The sequence below is a fragment of the Geotrypetes seraphini genome, chromosome 3 (genome assembly GCF_902459505.1).
Source record: "Geotrypetes seraphini chromosome 3, aGeoSer1.1, whole genome shotgun sequence".
Taxonomy (NCBI): Eukaryota; Metazoa; Chordata; class Amphibia; order Gymnophiona; family Dermophiidae; genus Geotrypetes; species Geotrypetes seraphini.
The window spans coordinates 109835057-109855285 of NC_047086.1; the positions used below are offsets into that span (position 1 = coordinate 109835057).

Here is a 20229-nt window from a genome sequence, read left to right on the forward strand (position 1 = left end):
GAGAAGGAAGACAAACTGTTTCTTTGAGCCATATACTATTACTATTATTTATTATTTCTATAGCGCTGCCAGATGCACGCAGTGCTGTACTATTAACACGCAAGAGACGGTCCCTGATTGAAAGAGCCTACAGTCTAAGGCTTCTGTACAGCCATAGAACTTAAAGGAACTTCCAGGGATGAAGGTAGCAGTGAAAGAGGAAGCAGCCCGATGTGTGGCTGTGCAGAACTCCTCCTGCAGTGCTGGAGTGCTATGTGTGCAGAGGCAGCTGGAAACGGAGCATTTGTGCTACACTGTAATGCACAAACGCAAAAACAGGAGAAACACCTCCATAAATCAGTTCTTTCTCTTGCCTGATTTGAAGATTATTGAATACTTTCCTGTTAAGTTTTACTTATGATTTGGTGATGCCAATAGAATGGATTCCTGCTCCTGCACGGAGCCTTGCTGCGGCCCCCTTCCCCCAGCCGGGCGTGGGAGCTTGCTCCGCCCCTCCCGACAAGCCGGGAGCATTCAAATTCGGCTGAGGGAGTTCCCCCTAAGCAGACCCAGCGCCTCCTCACCTCTTTGACGATCGGACCGGATTCCTGCTCCTGCACGGAGCCTTGCTGCGGCCCCCTTTCCCCAGCCGGGCGTGGGAGCTTGCTCCGCCCCTCCCGACAAGCCGGGAGCATTCAAATTCGGCTGAGGGAACGGCGCTTAGCCGTTTGGCGTGCCAGCTAAGGCACACGGCAAAGGCGCATGCGCCTTAGCGAAGCAACTGCGCGGAGCATAATCAAGCTTCCTTGCACTACAGCACCTCACCTGCAGCCTGGCACTACCAAACAACGGGCGAAAGATCTTACTCCGCCGCTCCCTCCTCCTCCTAGCTACTCGGGGACTGCTAAGGAAAACTTCTCTACACCTCCACAAGTCCCTCATCAGCAACCTGTGCCTGCTTGAGCGACCTCTTCCTCCTACCTTGGAAAACTCCCACAGGCCCACGGCCTGGACAAATTCTGATAAGTATTTGCATGACTACTCCGGCAAATCTAATTGCATGACTTTTTATATAAAGTATTTGCATGATCTCTCTGGTCAATTTCTAACTTGCTCCCTGCATGATTTAGTCAACGAGCATTACCTCTCTGAAGCCTTTCAGTCTCTGTTGTCCACTCTGTATAGGATGGTTCTCCTAACCAATTATCTGATTTGGGTCCTTATGGTCTATTGGATCTGCTACAAAAGCAGGTCAGTTGCTGCATTTTATGCTATTCCCATTCCAGTACTTATAAGGTCTCGCTCAACTACTTCAGAACATCTTAGAGACTTTGATCCTTCTTTATACGACTGTTCAGAAAGGGGTCCCTTCCAAATCCCGGTCGTACCTCCCATACGAAAACCTAGCAGACCCTACTGTAAAAGACAGCGGATATTGAGAAAGATTACCTACCCTGTAACCACCGACGCTCCTCACCATCAAAATCTTCATGGTTTCTTTTTTTTTTAAATTCTTTATTTATCATTTTAAAATATTTAACAAAATCAAAACATTTTATACAGAAAGATTGTCAGATCAAACACAAAATAACAAGAAATAATTTACAAAATATTGAAAAATTCTAGTCAAACAATCTCAAGTCCTCTATAATGTGATCCAAGATTTATATGAGTGAACTTAAGGAAATCAATTTATTACTAAATCTATACAAAAGATCGTATCGTATCGTATCTATTATCAAATCCAGTTGTTGTTACTATTGTGTTGTTGTTATTATAGTTGTTGTTGTTCCTTCTTTTTCCAAACGTTTCAGTGTCAGAAAAGCTGTAAGTTGAGCTGGTTCAAAAAACACATATTTATTATCTCGATACCTTATTTACATGGGAAACGTTTACATGGGAAACGTAAAAAGAAAATACCACCCAGCTGTGTAACTCCTGCTTTCATCATAAGAAATTGACGCCTGCGGTTCTGAGTTTCTCTACTTTTTTTTTTTAAATTCTTTATTCATTTTAAATCATACAACAAGTGTACAGAAATACATCCATTATAATTTCAATATAACACTTGAAAATCTTTACCATGTCATCTAGAACAAAAATATTTATACCCTCCCTCCCTCCCTTCTTATATATATAATTTCATATTACAGCAAGTGTATCAGAAAAATACATATAACCTTATAAACATACACTTGATTTTCCTTCATGAATATTTTAAGTACAATATATCATATTTATAATCATATTTTTATGTTTTTGATAACATATATATCCTTTAATATGCATGGCATTGTTGTTGTAGTTGTTGTTATTCCTTCTTTTTCCAGACGTTTCAGTGTCAGGAAAGCTTTAAGTTGAGATGGTTCAAAAAACACATATTTATTATCTCGATACCTTATTATACATTTACATGGGAAACGTAAAAAGAAAATACCACCCAGCTGTGTAACTCCTGCTTTCATCAAAAGAAACTGACGTCTGCGATTCTGAGTTTCTCTACTAACGTCTGGAAACATTTGAATTTTCAAACCCAAAAACTCTGTTCTTGTTACTAAAAAACATTTTTAGAATCCAATCCTTGTCTGGCAGCAACGCCACAGATAGCAAATGGGTTGCTGGTTTAACCAAATCTTTATCTGATGTTTCCAGGATTGCTGTCAAATCTTGTTGAAGGTCTTGTATTTCGTGTTTCTTATCCTCCGATTGTTAATCCCTTGCTTTAATAGGCAAATAATATACTCAAGTGAGAGGAGGCAATGATTCCTCAGGAATGTTGAGTATCTCCATAAAATACCTTTTTATCATCTCTCTCGGGTTTATAGAAAGGATTTTAGGAAAATTCAACAATCGTAGGTTATTAGCCGATAGTTATTTTCCATAGTTTCCAATTTTCTTCAAATAATTTGATTATCTTTTATTATTGTAGATTGAACTTGTTTGATCGTTTTTACTTCATTTTCAATTTCTCCCACTTTTTCTTTAATATTAGAAATTTCCTGTTTATTTTCTTCTATAGTCTGTTTTTGAATTTTTATATTCTTTTCGCCTTCTTTAATTTGTTTAGTTAGTGAGTCTCTCAGTTTGGAAACTAAGTCCCAAATTGAATCAAGAGTCACTTCAGCTGGTTTTTCATGTTTAAAGAAAGTCTCATGTAAAGTTTGAAAAGGCTCACCTTGACTGTCTTCGGTCTGTTGGTCTGGATTTTCTCCTCCTTCTGCTCTATCCGCTGGAACTATCTCTGGGCTTAACAAAGCCATAGAGACTTCCCCTTGCTGGCTCCCCGGTGTTACCGCCTCTCGGTCAGGGAGTGCTGCAGCTTCTGGCCCACTCCTTTTGCGTGGGGAACTCGCACTCAGCGGTGGGGGAGGTGGATTCCTCTGGTCGGGGCTCAGCGTAGTATCCAGCCCCAGGACTTCTGGTCCGGCGTCACTCCACGTCGCAGAGTCCAGCGGGCGACTCCCCGACGCCACTGACTCCCTCTGAAGTCGCTGAAGAAAATGTTCTATTGAAGCGAGAGGGGGGTGTTCAAGACGCCGTGAGGCTGCAGTGGCGCTCTTACCCCGTCTCTTCGGCATCGCGACCGACAAAAAAATCTAATCGCTGTGAAGAGTGAGAAGCGGAAATTCCCTCAGCGTCTCACCAGACACCGGTACGAATCGCCATCTTGGACTGGCACCCTGTCCAAAATCTTCATGGTTTTTACTTAAATATACGCTCTATTAGGAACAAGTCACAGCTGGTCAAAGACTGGCTGGAAGAAGCCAACCCTGATTTTGTTCTTCTAACTGAAACTTGGCTGGTCTCAGATAACGAAATTATTATACACGACTGTCTACACCCTGGGTTTAAAATTATTTCTCTACCTAGAAGCAGAGGTAAAGGGGGAGGATTAGCGATTATCTTAAAAGAATCATTCGAGTCCACAATCCTAGCCTCAAATTCCTCAGCAAGCCTTGAAATCTTTTCCTGCAAACTCTGGTCAGATCAGTTAGAAGATGCTGTAATAATTACCCTATTCTACATTCCTCTTAAGAAATGGCCAACAGCCAAAGACATTTTTTACGAATTCCTCCTTACATACTCGACACTAGGCCCATACAACCTACTGACAGGTGATCTAAATATTCACCTAGAGCAGTGACTCCAAAGATCTACTATCCTTCATCTCTTCACTAGACTTCTTTGTGCCGCCCCCCCGAAAAGACCCATCAAAAAGGTCACCAGTTAGATCTAGTCACTTTTTCCTCCAAAGAGTTAGTCAATCCCAAGATTTTCTGGAACCAAGCCATCTGGACCGACTCTCTATGGTCAGACCACCATTTATGTAGCTTCCAATTCAGGTGGCAAGTAAGACACCCCCCAACCAAATCCAAGGAGGCAATAAGAGCTAAGAAAATGGTAGCTAGCAGAGGTAGGGTGAACCCAATAGAATTCTGGTCACACTAAGACATAACTTCTAGTTCAGACTCAGACTCCTTTTCGGCGGACTCTTGGACCAACATGTGTACACAGATATTAAACAAACTGGCCCCCACTAAACTAAGAAAAATAAGAAATAAGAATCTGGATGGCTGGTATGATACTGAGTTAGGAAATGTAAAACGGGAGTTACGGAAACTCGAAAGACAATGGCTGAAATCAGGGGACAGTGTGAGGAGGTCAAATTGGAGACAAAAATTAAACGAATACAAAAAACTAATAATAAAGAAGCACACCAACTTTTACACCCAAAAAAACGGATCACCGAATGCCAACAGTAGAAATCTCTTTGAATTAGTCAACAATCTCTACGATATACAGGCCTTCTCATGTTCTACCCTAGATTCCCCACCATCTGCAGATGACCTGGCTGACTTTTTCAACAACAAAATCAACAATTTGAGATCTAAACTAACGGGCCCCGCAACCAAACATTTGAACCACCTAGTTGCCCAACACAAAGATGAACCTAGGGTAGATATGATCTGGAATAATTTTACTACTCCATCCTAGCAACAATTCTCCAAATATTACATGAAATACGCCGATTCATACTGCAGATTAGACTGCTGCCCCCCAAATATAATGAAAGTTGCTCCAGTCTCGTTTAAAGCCAAGTTATACAACTGGCTCTCCTCTTTTTTACTAACCGGTACCTTCCCTGAAGAATTAGGCCAGATTCTGATCACCCCGATCGTCAAAAATCCTAAAGAATCTACCAAACTGACCTCTAATTACAGACCAATCGCGAGCACTCCCTTGTTCGTTAAACTGATGGAAGGCTTGGTAAACCAGGAACTAGTAATGTATTTGGACAAATTTAGTGTACTGCAAGACACAAGTTTTCGTTCTGGGTTCAGCACTGAAACTATCATTGCATCACGGCTGGATTTCCTTCATACCTTATTCAGTCAGGGTACCAGTGCCCTAATTCTGCAATTAGACCTAAATAGTGCTTTCGATCTGGTCGACCATGCCATTCTGATTGACTGTCTGGAGTCAATCGGTCTTTCAGGTAACGTGTTAAAATGGTTTTGGGGGTTTTTGAGCAAACGGTCATATCAAGTCTATAGTGACAATAAAAAATCTTGTAGTTGGATAAATTCTTGCAGAGTCCCGTAGGGCTCTCCTCTATCCCCTACATTGTTCAACATATACCTTGCCTCACTGGGGAACTTACTACAAAGCTTAAAAATTACATTTTATATCTATGCTGATGATATCACCATAGTTATTCCAATTACTACTCTGACCCCCGAGACAAAGATTCATATATCATTCATTCTAGAACAAATTGAACAATGGATGTCCGACTTCAAATTGAAGCTCAACACAGACAAAACTAAATTTTTCCTGGCAAACCCTAATGACAAAATCAAAGACTCATCGATCTCCTTGAACGGTCAGATCTTCCCTATTGACCATTCCATTAAAATTCTGGGAGTGACTCTGGACCGTCACCTTACTCTAAATACTCACACAGATTTACTGGTTAAAAAAATGCTTCTTGTTACTTTGGAAACTCAGAACCATCAGAAAATACTTTGATGCAGCATCTTTCCGCTTACTGGTTCAATCTTCCATCTTAAAAATGCAAGATTATTGCAACATCATTTACTTGGGATCCTTCAAAAAAAACATTCTAAGACTCAGTCTTTCAAAATTCAGCAGTTCGACTGATTTTTGGGCTAAAGAAATGGGATCACATAAGCCCCTATTATCAAAAACTCCATTGGCTGCCCCTGGAGGCGCGAATTCTGTTTAAGTTCTCTTGTCTGTGTTATATATCAATATTTGGTCTGGCCCCCACTTACCTAGTTTCCCATTTTAATCTGGCAAGTTCTATTAGACCCACACGAAGAATACATCTGTTCACCTACCCAACAATAAAGGCCTGCCACTACAATAGATTCCTGGCCAGAACTCTCGCCTTCCAGGCAGGCAAATGGAACGATTGGCTGAGTAACGTTATCACGCACTCCTCAACTTACCTCAATTTTAGAAAATTGGTAAAAATGAGTTTGTTCATTTGATTTGAAACAAAAATATAATCAATTCTAGAAAAGGATTTATGAACTTGCGAGCAAGAATTTTATAGCACTGCAAATTCAACCATTAACCTTAAGAACTATATAGCTTTCTACTTCTTCCATTATATAAGATTGTATAGATGTCTTTAAATTGTTGACCTCTTCGCTGATTGTCCAGCGCATCTTGTTGTAAACCGTCTCAAACTTTTCATGGCTTTGGCGGTTTATAAAAATAAAATTATTATTATTATGACTCAACACGCACGTGTTTCAGCCACCAAGGCTCTTATGCAGAGGGACCACATCCGTTTTCCTCCAGTCAGTCTCTAAAGGAGCACTGAAAAGATGAGACAATGGAGCCGCCAGAACCTGTCTGAGTTTTTTTAAATACTCTTGGATGTATCACATCGCTTTATCTATTTTATTTATTTATACTTTTGAATACATTTACAATATCCAAGGAAAAAAAGAAAAAACTCTCAAAACAATTCATAATCATTCATTCATACATACAAAATTATTTTTAAGCCCACATTATGGGGAAACATGTTACAATTTCTAAACAAACAAGTTTAAAGGAAAAGATTAAGGACAAAGATTCTCAGTTCGTCCTAGCGAACCTTGAATCATTCCTTACTAATAGGGATTCTAATTTCTCCTCTTATTCTCTACAGATGAAACAAAATCATTTCTGTTCTCTCGCTACTAAAAATTGCTGTAATTGTATGGGGTCCCAAAAAACATACTCAATATCTTGCAACTTAACCAAACATTTACAAGGAAATTTCAGATAGATGCTTTATCTATTTTTAATTTAACTAGCTCATCACAAACACAGTCTTCTGAATCTATCCTTGTCTACCACATATCCATTCCTATTTACATTTGTTTTCTACAGTCCTACTCCAGCTCTTCATCCATGAACACAACAGAAATAATTGTTAGGCAGTTCAGCCCTTATCAGCTGCTACATATTTATCGTCTTTTTTTTTTTTTTTTTAAATAATTTATATTCCGCATATCCTACAATTCTATGCGGACTACAAATTATTCAGGTACTCAAGCATTTTTCCCTAACTGTCCCGGTGGGTTCCCACTCTATCTAATGTACCTAGGGCAATGGGGATTAAGTGACTTGCCCAGGGTCACAAGGAGCAGTGCGGGATTTGAACCCACAACCTTAGGGGGGCTGAGTCTGTAGCTCTAACCACTGCACCACACTCACCCTTGAGCCTCGTAATGCCATTTTGACACTTGCTCCTATCACTTACAGATCTAAAAAATGTCTCGTCCTCTAATTTTACTGTATTGGTTATCTTTTCTTTTATTTGCATCTTGCTTCTCTGACAGCTTTTCCAGCTTCTCATAGCTTTTCTACATATTTTTTGCCTGTCTTCCTCTTTCTGCGATATCTTGTAATTTATGAAGGCTAGCCTTTTTTCTCATACCTTTTCAGCTACTACGTTTAAGAACCTCTTACTTGTATATACTTTTCTAATATAAAGGTTTATCACTTTTAAAATAGTGCCTTTCATTTATTCCCCACTGCTGTTATAAGAACATAAGTAGTGCCTCTGCTGGGTCAGACCACAGGTCCATCACGCCCAGCAGTCTGCTCCCGCGGCGGCCCAACAGGTCATGACCTGTCTGAATCACCCCTTGGTTTTTCATCGAAGTCCTATCTTCCCATCCAATTCTTGACCCTTTGTCCCCGCACCCCTTTCAGTACCCTACGATCCCTTTGTCCCTCAGGAATCCGTCCAATCCCTGTTTGAATCCCTGTACTGTATTCTGCCTGATCACTTCCTCCGGGAGCGCATTCCATGTGTCCACGACCCTTTGGGTGAAGAAAAACTTCCTTGCATTTGTCTTAAACCTATCCCCCTTCAGTTTCTCCGAGTGCCCCCTCGTACCCGTTGTCCCTCTCAGTCTGAAGAACCTGTCTACTTCGTTTAGCTGTTCTCATCCAACTAACTCCTGTTTGAGGTATTCTTCTATTTTGACAAAGTTAGTTCTTTTGAGGCCTAAAACCTTCAGCCTTGAATAAGCTCTCCCCTCTTGTGTCTTATTATTGAACCACACTTTGGTGATCATTCTTTACATGTTCGCCAGTGCAAGCAGCATCTTCCATCTGCTGCTTGCACTAGGCTCTGTTCCTTTCTGATGTCACTTTCTGGTCATGGGACCAGGAAATGACATCAGAAGAGAGCTGAGGCCGGCACGAGCAGCAGGTGAAGATGCTACTTGTGCCGGCGAACATGCTAAGAGGTTTGGGGGGGGGGCACTCAAGCAGTGGGAAAGAGTTGGGGGGACGCATGGTGCGGTAATGCCGGGCACCACCTCCCCGGGCACCAACCTTCCTCGCTACACCATTGCTGGAATAGTAATGGATTATACAGTAAGAGTTCTTATTTAATTGCATTTTCAGCTTATGCATGTTCTGTTTGTATTCCACATAGATATTATGAAGTGTAGATTATAAATACATCAAATAAATACATAAAGAAAGAAATGACTGTTCATTACTTACCTTTTTAGCATAGATGGAATAATTATCTGCCCGAATACATTTATAAAACTTGCCCAGGAAATAAATGCCGTCTTTTCTAATTCCTACTGTGTTCTTGAAAGCGTCTAGAAGAATTTCGGCTTGATGCGGCTGCATCTGCAGTCAAAATAAATAAGATTTATGCACTTGTTCAGACCAATGGATAATTCTGTATTAAAGTTGCTTTAAACGCCAACAGAAAAATGAGGCCAGTAACTGTTCACCACTATGTAGAATGCTGTGAAAGAACTTCCTATTTCTTGTATCTTGGCTGCCTATATCTAGAAGTGGCACAGTATACCCCAGAAGGAACCACTAGTTACAGCGTTACAGAATACCGGGGTTATGCACTAACTTGTGTGCCATGATTTATACCAGGTTTTAGATGGTGTAATTCCTGATGTTCAAAGGTAAGCACAGGAATCCAATATATTGGTAAGCACTATTCCATAAAGCCCAGAATAATGCTTAGTGAGGATTTTTCCCTGGCACCTAAATTTTGAAAGTCACTTACTGGATCAGGACCTGAATGATCAAAATCTAAAATTATTTTACATATTCATATTTCTATGTTTCCCAATTCAGAAAGCAGCGTGAGCTGGCATTCAGTGAAGGACTGAAAAACTTACATGGGTCCACTGTATGATGAACTAGTGATTAGATGGTGCTGGGGTGGAGAAGATGGGAAAAGACCTAAGGATGGGGAAGGCCAAAAATCAGGGATCAAAATTCAGGGATTAGAGGAGGAGTGTAGCAGGAGGGAGAGGACCTACTGTTTAGATTAGGATAGCAAGAGAAATAAAAGGACCCAGATTACACATCAGGTCCTAGAAAGAAGCATCAAGAAGAGTAGTAGGATAAGGTAGAGGACCCAGGATAGAACAGGTCCCAGTATATCTGCACCAGCTCTGATTACAATTCCTTATTCTAGAGCAGTGGTTCCCAACCCCGTCTTAGAGGACCACTAGGCCAGTCGGGTTTTCAGGATAGCACTAATGAATATGCATGATAGAGATCTGCATATAATGGAGGTGCCAGACATGCAAATCTGCTCCATGCATATTCATTAGAGCTATCCTGAAAACCCGACTGGCCTGGTGTTCCTCCAGGACAGGGCTTGGAACCACTGTTCTAGAGTTATCCTTCCAGTGACAACTGTTTCCTACTTCTGAATTATTTATACATTCGAGATCTGTAGCTGTCTTTGTGATATTCTTGCTGTTTCTTCTCAGCTCTATGATATGCATGTTTGATCCCCAAGTCTCATCTCATTGGTCATATGGTGCCAGCCTCTACTCTATCAGCTGGTAACAACTGATATGGACATTGCTGTCAATTTGTGGATTATGTTGACACTCGTTTTGGATTTAATGGGCATTCTTGATACCTGTTTATTCAGTAGTCCTTTTGCTTGTAAAACCATCTTTGCTTACATGAAATCCTTTTGTTGATGCAACCACAGATTTTTCTTTTATGTTCAGCAGAGCTGCATGCTCCACATGCTTGGTTTTGATGAGGAGGTCATACAGTAAATTTTGTAACTGGTTCATTTTTTATGTTGCAAAGACAAGATATTCTCTTTACTTTCTGGAGAAAGAAGAAATAAAAGTTAAAACCATGAAGTAAAGGCAGAAAGATCTTGGTCCAAGAGCTGCCATACAGTAGTGAGGATGTCTAACTGCTTGCCCGATGGTATAACCTAGCTTATTAGTACCAAATTGACTTAAACCTCAATCTTGGCAAGAAGCCAATAATGAAAGATTAGGTTCTTACCATTGCTATCTTCTTTCTTGTAAATCTACACTTTATTCTAGGAACAGTGGATTATTTCCATCTACTCACCAGGACTTTGTAAGAAACCTCAAATTTCAAAGACTTAAACCCCTCTCTCTCCCACCTCATCACTGTCACAGCCAGGAACATCTGTAGAGGATAATAACAAGAGAGAGGAGAACGGGGACATTCCCCGACAAGTAAGTGTATTCTGCTCACAATTAGAAATGCAAAACAGCAACAAGTAAACATAATTGAATCAGGATATCAAACATTAGTAACCTGAACGATAATAACAGTGCTATAAGTAGAAACAGCATGCACTAATCTTTCATTCTTGTACAATCCCACTTTATTCCGGGACCAGTGGGATGTAACAGAGCAGTCCTGGAGAATCAAGGTGGGACTGATGAGCCCGCTGCTAAAACAGAGGCACCAAAAACAGCATCCTGCTTGGTCACCAAATTGATCCTGCAATAAGAAGACCAAGTAGCGGCCCTGAAAATCTCATCCAGAGGACCCACCGACAACTCTGCCCAAAAATATGAAACATCTCTGGTAGAATGAGCCCACACCGCGAGGGGGGGGCATCTTTCCAGTTGCCATGTAAGCTGCAGAAACAGCCATATGGATCTACCTGGAAATGGTGGCCTTAGAAGCAGGCCTACCCTTGCGGGCAGGATCCGCTAGAACAAACCGGTGGTCAGAGAGTAGAAACTCATTGGTGACTTCCAGATACCACAACAAAAACCTGCGCACGTCCAAGGACTGAAACACTCGATCCTGCTCCCTCGAACCAGAGGAAGCAAAAGCAGAAAATCTGACTTCCCAATTCACGTGAAAAGTGGAAACCGCTTTCGGAAGAAAGAAAGGAACAGTGCGCAGCATCACACCAAAATCCACAATACGCATAAAAGGATCTCAGCAGGAAAGAACCTGAAGCTCCAAAACTCTATGGGTTGAGGAAATAGCCACCAGAAAGACTGACTTGATCGTAAGATCTATAAAGGACGCCTGCTCCAAAGGTTCATACGGCAGACGAACCAAAGAGCAGAGAACCAGAGTAAGATTCCAAGTGGGACAGGGTGGGCGCACGGAAGAATAAGTTGCAGAGTGCCCCGCAGGAAACAAGCCACATCCGGATGAGCTGTCAATGAGCCCCACAAAGAGGGAGGGCCCATACACAAAAGACAAGCAATCTGTACCCGAAGCAAAGCTACCGCTAGGCCCTTCATCAGACCATTCTGCAGAAACTTCAGGACATGAGGAATCAATGGAACAGATGGGTCCACCTAACTCAGGGTGCACTAGGCAAGGTGCACTAGGCCTTGGTCAATCAGGTCCAACCAGAATCACCGGACCCTTATGGGCTGCTATTGGCCTCAACAGAAGCCCCATCACGGGCCACAGAGGGAAGAAATAGAGGAGACCTTCCTGTGGCCAGGGCTGAACCAGAGCATCCAGGCTTTCACAGCTGGCCTCTTGACAATGATTGAAGAATTGATCGGCTTTCTTGTTGGCTGTAGTTGCCATTAGGTCAAATGTGGGACACCCCCATTGAGCTACTATGCAATTGAACATTCTTTGAGACAGGGTCCACTCTCCGGGATCCAACATCGGATGGAGAAAATCTGCTCAAACGTTGTCCACTCCTGCCACTTGCACCACTGTCAGCGCCACAACATGTCTCTCTGCCCACCAGAAGAGAAGCTGTGCATCCATGCTCAGGGACTCTTCATGCCCCCCTGCTGACTGACATAAGCATTGTCCGAGAAGACATGGACGGCTCGATGATGGAGATAATCTTTGAAATGGATAAGAGCCAGTCAAATCACCCGAAGCTCCATGCGATTGATCGACTACTTACGCTCTGAGGGCACCCACTGATTCTGAACAGGGACAGTCATACACACTGCACCCCAGCCTTTGAGACTCGCATCCGCAGACAGAATCACCCAATCTGAGATCAGGAGGAGAAGGAGCCTGGAAAATGAGAGTGGTGACAACCACCATGCAATACTGTTCTGTGCCACAGTTGTTCAGGGCAGGGATGCATGTAATGGGTCCTACTGGGAATTCCAGGGCGAAAGCAGAGCAGCCTGCAGCAGACGCAGATGGACTCTGGCCTAAGTGACCACATCGATCGTTGATATCATGGTTCCCAGAACCATGGGGGTACTGCCATGCGTCGGGACTGGAGTAGCCAGAAGGTCCCTGAAAACCTGTCGAAGCTTCTCCTGACGGGACACAGGAACACTTTGGTCTGTCCCATGTGAAATCATTAACTGGCTTTACAGAGTGTGTACCTTCCTGGACTCGGAAAAATTCAAAGGCAAAAAAGCTCTCTACAAGTTTCAAATGGCAAAAAAGACGCTGTGACTGATTCAAATACAAGTAAAACTGAATGACGTCATGATGTTTCACGAATGTAATGATGTCATAGCTGATTTCTGATTGGACTGTACTTTGACAACTGTGATGGCATTACGTTCGTGAAACATCATGACGTCATTCAGTTTTACTTGTATTTGAATCAGTCACAGCATCTTTTTTGCCTTTTGACACTTGTGGAGAGCTTTTTTGCCTTTGAATTTTTCTGAGTCCAGGAAGGTACCCTCCGTAAAGCCAGTTAATAATTTAATAAGCTTTTACAAGTATGTTTGTGAGTTTTTAAAAATGATTTAAAACCATCAAAAATTCAAAAATTGTTTTGTTTATGCTTTCAGAGACTGAGCCACCTTTAAAGTTCATTCAAGTTACAATCTTGGTTCCCTGATGCAGGATCGAAATGAGCCACGTAGGAACCTTTGAAAAGATAAGTGTATTGCTTATCATGTATATGTAAAATAAGAAACAGTTGACTGTGTGATGCAATGAAGAAAATTGTTTTCCAACACTATTTAAGCATATGTAATAACTGGGTAGTGAGGCAATATTCTTTGTTTTTGCCTTTAAGTCTCTGAGCATATACTTTTTGATATACACTTTTGATTGAAAAGAGCAAATATATAGTCATCTTTGTACAAATTTATGCCATGTAAGTATTTAAATGTCTCTTATCATATCTCCCTTCTCCCACCTTTCCTCCAAAGTACACATAGTAAGATCTTTTTGTCTACATACACCTTATGAAGACAACCAACCATTTTAGTAGCTTTCCTCTGGACCAACTCCATCCTGTTTATATCTTTTTGAAGATGTGGTCTCCAGAATTGCACACAATATTCTAAATAAGGTCTCACCAGAGTCATCAATACCTCCTTTTTCCTACTGGCTATACCTCTCCCAATGCACCCTGGCATTCCTCTAGCTTTCGCTGTCACCTTAAGATCATCAAGCCCTACTCCTCTTCATCCCTAAACTGTACCATTCCCTCAGGTTTTTGCAGACCACCTTTCATTTCTTAGCATTAAATCTTAGCTTCCAAATTTCAGACCATTCTTCCTTTCTCTTGTTATTCACATCATCACACTCTATTGTAGATTTTGGTATCATCTGCAAAAAAGCAAATCTTACCTGGCAGCCCTTCAGCAATATCACTTACAAAAATGTTAAAAAGATCAGAACATTGAGGTACACCACTAGTAACACCCCTTTCCTCAGAAAGATCTCAACTGACCACTACCCTGTCGCCTTCCACTCAACAAATTCCTTTTACTGTGACTAAGGAACGTTGATTTGTGTTGAGTTTAGCACCCCAATAATTTTGGAAAAATTGACTCTTATGCAGTGGCATAGCTAGGGAGGTTTGCGCCTGGGTCGGTACCCCCTTGCCCCTCACCGCTTGAGTACCTTCTCCCCACCATACATCTTTAAATGCATCTTCCACCTGCTTCTCGCACTGGCTTGGCTCCCTTCTGACATCATATCCTAGTCCTGCGACCAGGAAGTGACATCAGAAGGGAGCTGAGGCTATCGCAAGCAATAGGTGGAAGATGCTGCTCGCACCGGCGAACATTTCAAGGGGTTTGCAGAAGGGGTCAGAGAGGAGGAGAGGCGCTGGCGCCCCTGCGAAGACGGCATCTGGGGCGGTCTGCCCCCATCCCTCTTACTATGCCGTTGCTTGTTGCACAACTTATGCTTGTTGTAATGTCTAATGCCCACCTACACCAGCAATCGCAAACACAGAAAAAGGAAGGAAAGTCCTCTAACTCTGCTCACACAAGGGGCTGCCACTAAGATCTTTTTCAGCTGCTAAATAAGCGATTAACTTTTAAAATGAATGATCATCCTGATTAATATTTTTAATCGCGTTAGGACAAATTTTGACTTCGGAAAAAGTCAGGCTAAGCTGTCTCACTCTCTCCGACAAAGCACTGCATCACAAGTACCAAATAAACCATAGCACTCAGAACCTTCAAGTGCAGTGTTGAATCCGGATCCTAGCCACAGCGAGGACGCGCAAGAAGAACGACCCTCTTTTGGTCAATCATCATTGGCTGTCCCCGTCCCCCTTGTGCATTCCTTGCATTGTATTGGACACGAGAGCCGCCGTCACCCATTGCAGCAAAAGGCACCGCCCACGAAGAAGTGTCGCCCAGGCAACGGACGCCAAGGTCCCCTTAGCCTTGGAGGGCGGAAGGATGGGCCGCTTTCTTTAAAAAAATCTTTCTATATGTCACTTATTCACTATGCTTCTGAAAGCCAGTCTCACGTCGGGAAAAGATGTTCGCCTAAAATTTACAGGGAAAACGTTAGTGGGTGGTAGCGCCACATGGTAAAGGGCTATCCGGCTGGAAGAACTATTTTAGCGCGCGGAAGAGTACAGTAACATCTGTGGTAAGTTGAATTCGAGATTTTTGGGGTATCGGTGCGGAACGGAAAAGACCTTGTGACCCCCGGAAATAAAGCCGCTGAAAGCAAAGCAAAAACAATGGCAAGAAAAACTGCTTGCCTGGGATCGGTAGCGTGGATGGAATGTTGTTACTATTCAGATTTTTGTCAGGTACTTGTGACCTGCATTGGCCACTGTAGAAACAACTGGGCTAGATGGACCACTGGTCTTACCCAGTATGGCTGTTCTTATGACCAACCTAGAGCTGTCCGTGTCACTTTAACTCTAGGAACTCAAGAAAAGCTAAAGCAGGATAGAGGTTCTGCTGCTAGCATCTAGCATGCTGGGATTTGTAGTCCTGCAATTTTCCAAGGAAGGGGGCGTTGTGTGGTGGGGTGGGAAGATCCGGTGAGGGTAGAGGGGAAGTGATAGAATTTGGGGGTCTGAGGCTTATGAATTGCAGTTTGTACTTTTGACCTGAGTGAAATGGTGTGGTGGCCGTGTTAGTCCGCATTCCAAGGTAGTATAAAGAAATAAGGTGATATCTTTTTTATTGGACTAACTCAGTGCATTTTATGATGAGCTTTTGAAGGTAACCCTTCTTCAGATCAGAAAAAAACAAATGTTGATATATCAGTATATATAAGGAAAACGTGAAAGTATTCCGGGCATAGGAAGAGGGAGGGGTGGCAGGAGACAGAAAGGTGGCAGAGCAGTTTTAAATGTCTCTAAGGGCCAGATCTATGTTAAGTTCTGTCTGGTAGGTGTCAAAATACCTTATTATTTTGATTTCAAAGGTTTTACATTCTTGGATTGTTTTAAAGTTGAAACCAAAGAATCAAATACCAAAGAGAAATATGTCTTAGCCAAAATCACCTCTAGAACTAGCCACTGATGTAATATACAACTAATTAGTCACAAGCCTCAGAGACCTTGAATTCAAGCAGTGTGCTGCAAGATGCATCATCAGGTCAGAATCTCAATCATTGGCTTGTGACACAAACATGTAGGTGCTTTAAATATTTTAAATATTTTTAAATATGTTTTTCAAATAAATATTAAATGGAAAATGTTTGAAAATATAAGATAATCAAAATATCAAACATTTAACGATAGTGCATAAACTCATAATCGGCACTTATCTTAGTGAAATTTAGCACTGCACTTGAGACCCGACGGGGCCACCGTTTCACCTATATCGGCTTCGTCAGAGGAAATGCCACAACAGTGCCTAAAACATTGAAAAAATGATTAATTGCTTAAAGAATGTTTGAAAGTAAACTATAACCTTAACACAGTGCTTAAAACAGCAAACTTACGGAACAAAACTTCTTAATTCGAATGTGCTGCTCACAAAATGGCGCCAGCTAATGTGAACGCCGAGCCATTTAAAGCCCAATAACAGTCAGTTACGTGCTGATGTAATGGACATAAAAATGTCCAAAACATAGAAGTCATACTACCTCCCATATAATTATTGAAATCATTATTATATTTCTTATTAAACCTTTATAGAAAAAACAATTGTTGCTAAGAAATACTATTAGTAATAAACAGACCAATCGATCTTATCATTTAATCCTGCGGGAGATTAAACATTTTTTCAATGTTTTAGGCACTGTTGTGGCATTTCCCCTGACGAAGCCGGTATAGGTGAAACGGTGGCCCTGTCGGGTCTCAAGTGCAGTGCCGAATTTCACCAAGATAAGTGCCGATTATGAGTTTATGCACTATCGTTAAATGTTTGATATTTTGATTATCTTATATTTTCAAATATTTTCCATTTAATAATTATTTGAAAAACATATTTAAAAATATTTAAAATATTTAAAGCACCTACATGTTTGTGTCACAAGCCAATGATTGAGATTCTGACCTGATGATGCATCTTGCAGCACACTGCTTGAATTCAAGGTCTCTGAGGCTTGTGACTTAATTAGTTGTATATTACATCAGTGGCTAGTTCTAGAGGTGATTTTGGCTAAGACATTGTTTTAAAGTTCCCTTTTAGTATTCTTACCATAAAATCATTGGTGCAGTGGTCAGTTTTTCCAATGTGTTGTCCAACAGCGGTGACATCCTGGTTGGTATTGCAATTCTTAATAAGATATCTACCGTGTTTCCCTCAAAATAAGACACTGTCTTGTATTAATTTTGGGCCCAAAAAAGGCACTAGGTCTTATTTTCGGGTAGATCTTATTGTTTTTCATATACAATGATCATTTCTCCCTTCCTCTCCTCCACCCCAATTCTTTCATTTCCTTTCACATGTGCAGCATCTTTCCTCCCCTCTCACCCATTCCCTTGTGCAGTATCTTTCTATCCCTCCCTCCCATCACTTGAGCAGCTTCTATCCCTCCTATCCCTTGTGCAGCAGAACCCTTACAGCTTCTATTCCTCCCTCCCATCCCCCCTGCTCACCCCCCCCCCCCACTGACCCTTCCATCTCTCCCCCACTAACCACGAGAATGAAATGCATTGTAACAAACGCAACATTGGCAGCAATCTAGACAAGCTGCTTCACGGACTTCTTTCGCCTGGGCGTTCCTGTGCTGCATCACTGATGGTATCATCAGCAACATGGCACACGAACCCCCTTGCGAGAGAAGGCCATGAAGCAGCCTGTCTAGATTGCTACCGACATTACGTTTGTTATGAGGTATTTTGGTCTCGCAGTTGGTGGGGAAGAGATGGAAGGTCAGCGGGATGGGGGGGAGGTGCTGCTGCCAGTGACTAGGGCTTATTTTTTGGGGTAGGGCTTATATTAAGACCTACCTCGAAAATCATGCTAGGGCTTATTTTCAGGAAAACATGGTATGTAGGTTGATTCTGGTCTTTAATATTTGTCTTGTTTACCGATGTAACATGCCTCTTTGCACTTTTTGCACTGAATATGTATACCACATTAGAAGATGAACATGTGAAGGATCCCTTTATGATGAATGGTGGCAGGGGTTGAAGGGAGGGTGGTAGAGTGGACAGCCGAAAAAGGGTGGTAGGGGAAGTGGCTTGGTTGAGAATTCAAGGTGGATCTTGTGAATCTTGTCATAGAAGAACTCTGCCATCATCTGTGGGGAAAAATGAGGAGGGGATAGGACCTGTGGGTACTTTGAGTAGAGAGTTGAGTGTGGCAAAGAGATGGTGAGGGTTGCCACTAAGGGTTAGTTAAATGGTTGTAGTATTCTTGTTTGGCAAGCAAGAGGTTAGATTGGAAGGACGTCAGCATGAATTTGAAGTGTATGAAATCTGCATGTGTGCGGGATGTAAGCCAAAGACATTCGGCGGCTCAGGCACAGGAGCACAGGTAACGGATGTTGGGGGTAAGCCAGGGCTGGGGTTTGGCATGTCTTACAGGACATGAAATGGGAGGGACGAGGGTATCAATAGCAGAAGAGAGAATGGAGAGGACAACTTCATCAACATAGATGCGACCTAGGGATAGATGCACTAAAGTCAGTGATCATCGCTAAACCTGTTTTCACAGCTTTAGTGACAATCACTTTTACCAATCCGATGCACAAAACGGCCCATTGCGTGTTTTTCCCCTCGATCACCCATTTTCTGATCTAGCCATGCAAATTAGCTAAAACCCCATGCAAAGTAGCTAAGCGATTGATGCAGTAACATCTTGTGGCGATCAGAAAATGTTTTTTTCATTTTTTTCAATGGTACAGATATTTTGCATCTGTTACACAAGCAAAATATCTGTTCCATAAAAAGAAAACAAAGGCCCCCATTGCCAATAAAGGCCCTCCACGATAACCCTGACAAATACTGCACAAAAGAAAATTGGCAGGAGAGTGCTCACTCCCTCCTGTCATGCAGAACACCCCTACACCATTGCCCCCTTTGCGCCAGGCACCCCTGAGTCACTATCCTTCCCCCGAACTCCCAAAAATGGCAGGAGGAATGCCCACTCCCTCCTGCCACCAGACGCCCCCCCCCCCCATCCATCCCGAACCTCCCCCCCATAACTTTTTAAAAAGTTGGAAGCAGTACATTAACCTCTGGATGAGTTCTTTTATCTTCTTGCTGCCTAGTATGATTCTGTTCTTTGTGCAGTTTAGTCATGACTTCCATACGGCAAAGCAGCTCTGGGAAAGGAAACATAACCATGAGCTGGACCCAGGAAGAGATCGAACAGCTCGTAAAAGAAGAGCTCCCTATTCCACCATTTTCACAGGTAGGTGCTTCTAAAATACAGGTCATCCTTTTCTCTCTTTTTAAAAATTTGTATTTTTTATTCTGCTTTCAATAAAAGTACATGCAAACTTTAGAAAATTCGTAGAGCATAGAAAGAGAAAACAGAGCATACCATAAAACATTGAAGCTTTGTCTCCCCCCCCCCCCCACCTTATCAATCTAACCAGCAGTACCGCAAGGCTACGGAAACTGTCCTTGCTAGAGTGTCCAATGACTGCTCCTGGCCAAATTCAAAGAATTCTACTCCATCCTCATCCTCCTTGATCTATCTGAAGCATTTAACGTTTATCCTGTGTGTCTATCATAATTAGATTGTAAGCTGTTTTGAGGATATGTCCGGGGGGTCCGGATGGCTTTTCAAAACCCAGCACTTTGTCTGGGTTTTGAAAAGCCTCCTCAAATTACTTCGAGCAGGGACAAGAGCAAGCAGTGGGGGGTGG

General features: G+C 42.1%; 2 protein-coding genes across 17 annotated transcripts in view; one reads left to right on the forward strand and one right to left on the reverse strand.

The window, feature by feature from the left end:
* PFN4 (profilin family member 4) overlaps window positions 1-15304 on the reverse strand; it is a 32794-nt gene extending 17490 nt beyond the window's left edge. The window contains exons 1-3 of one of the 10 annotated variants that reach the window (XM_033938750.1): window positions 15168-15304; window positions 10473-10626; window positions 9022-9156 (exon numbers count right to left, since the gene is read on the reverse strand). In XM_033938750.1, coding sequence (XP_033794641.1) covers window positions 9022-9156; window positions 10473-10589 — 252 coding nt within the window. In that variant the 5' untranslated portion in view covers window positions 10590-10626; window positions 15168-15304. The other 9 variants (XM_033938756.1, XM_033938754.1, XM_033938755.1 and 6 more) reach the window with 9 other exon arrangements.
* A 1-nt stretch (window position 15305) lies between these two features.
* The window catches only part of FAM228B (family with sequence similarity 228 member B), a 151254-nt gene continuing 146330 nt past the window's right edge, over window positions 15306-20229 (forward strand). Inside the window, exons 1-2 of one of the 7 annotated variants that reach the window (XM_033938744.1) lie at window positions 15306-15591; window positions 19654-19769. In XM_033938744.1, the coding sequence (XP_033794635.1) occupies window positions 19656-19769 (114 nt within the window). In that variant the 5' untranslated portion in view covers window positions 15306-15591; window positions 19654-19655. Of the gene's footprint in view, window positions 15592-15620; window positions 15758-15970; window positions 16107-19648; window positions 19770-20229 lie in introns of those variants that run through there. The other 6 variants (XM_033938741.1, XM_033938748.1, XM_033938743.1 and 3 more) reach the window with 6 other exon arrangements.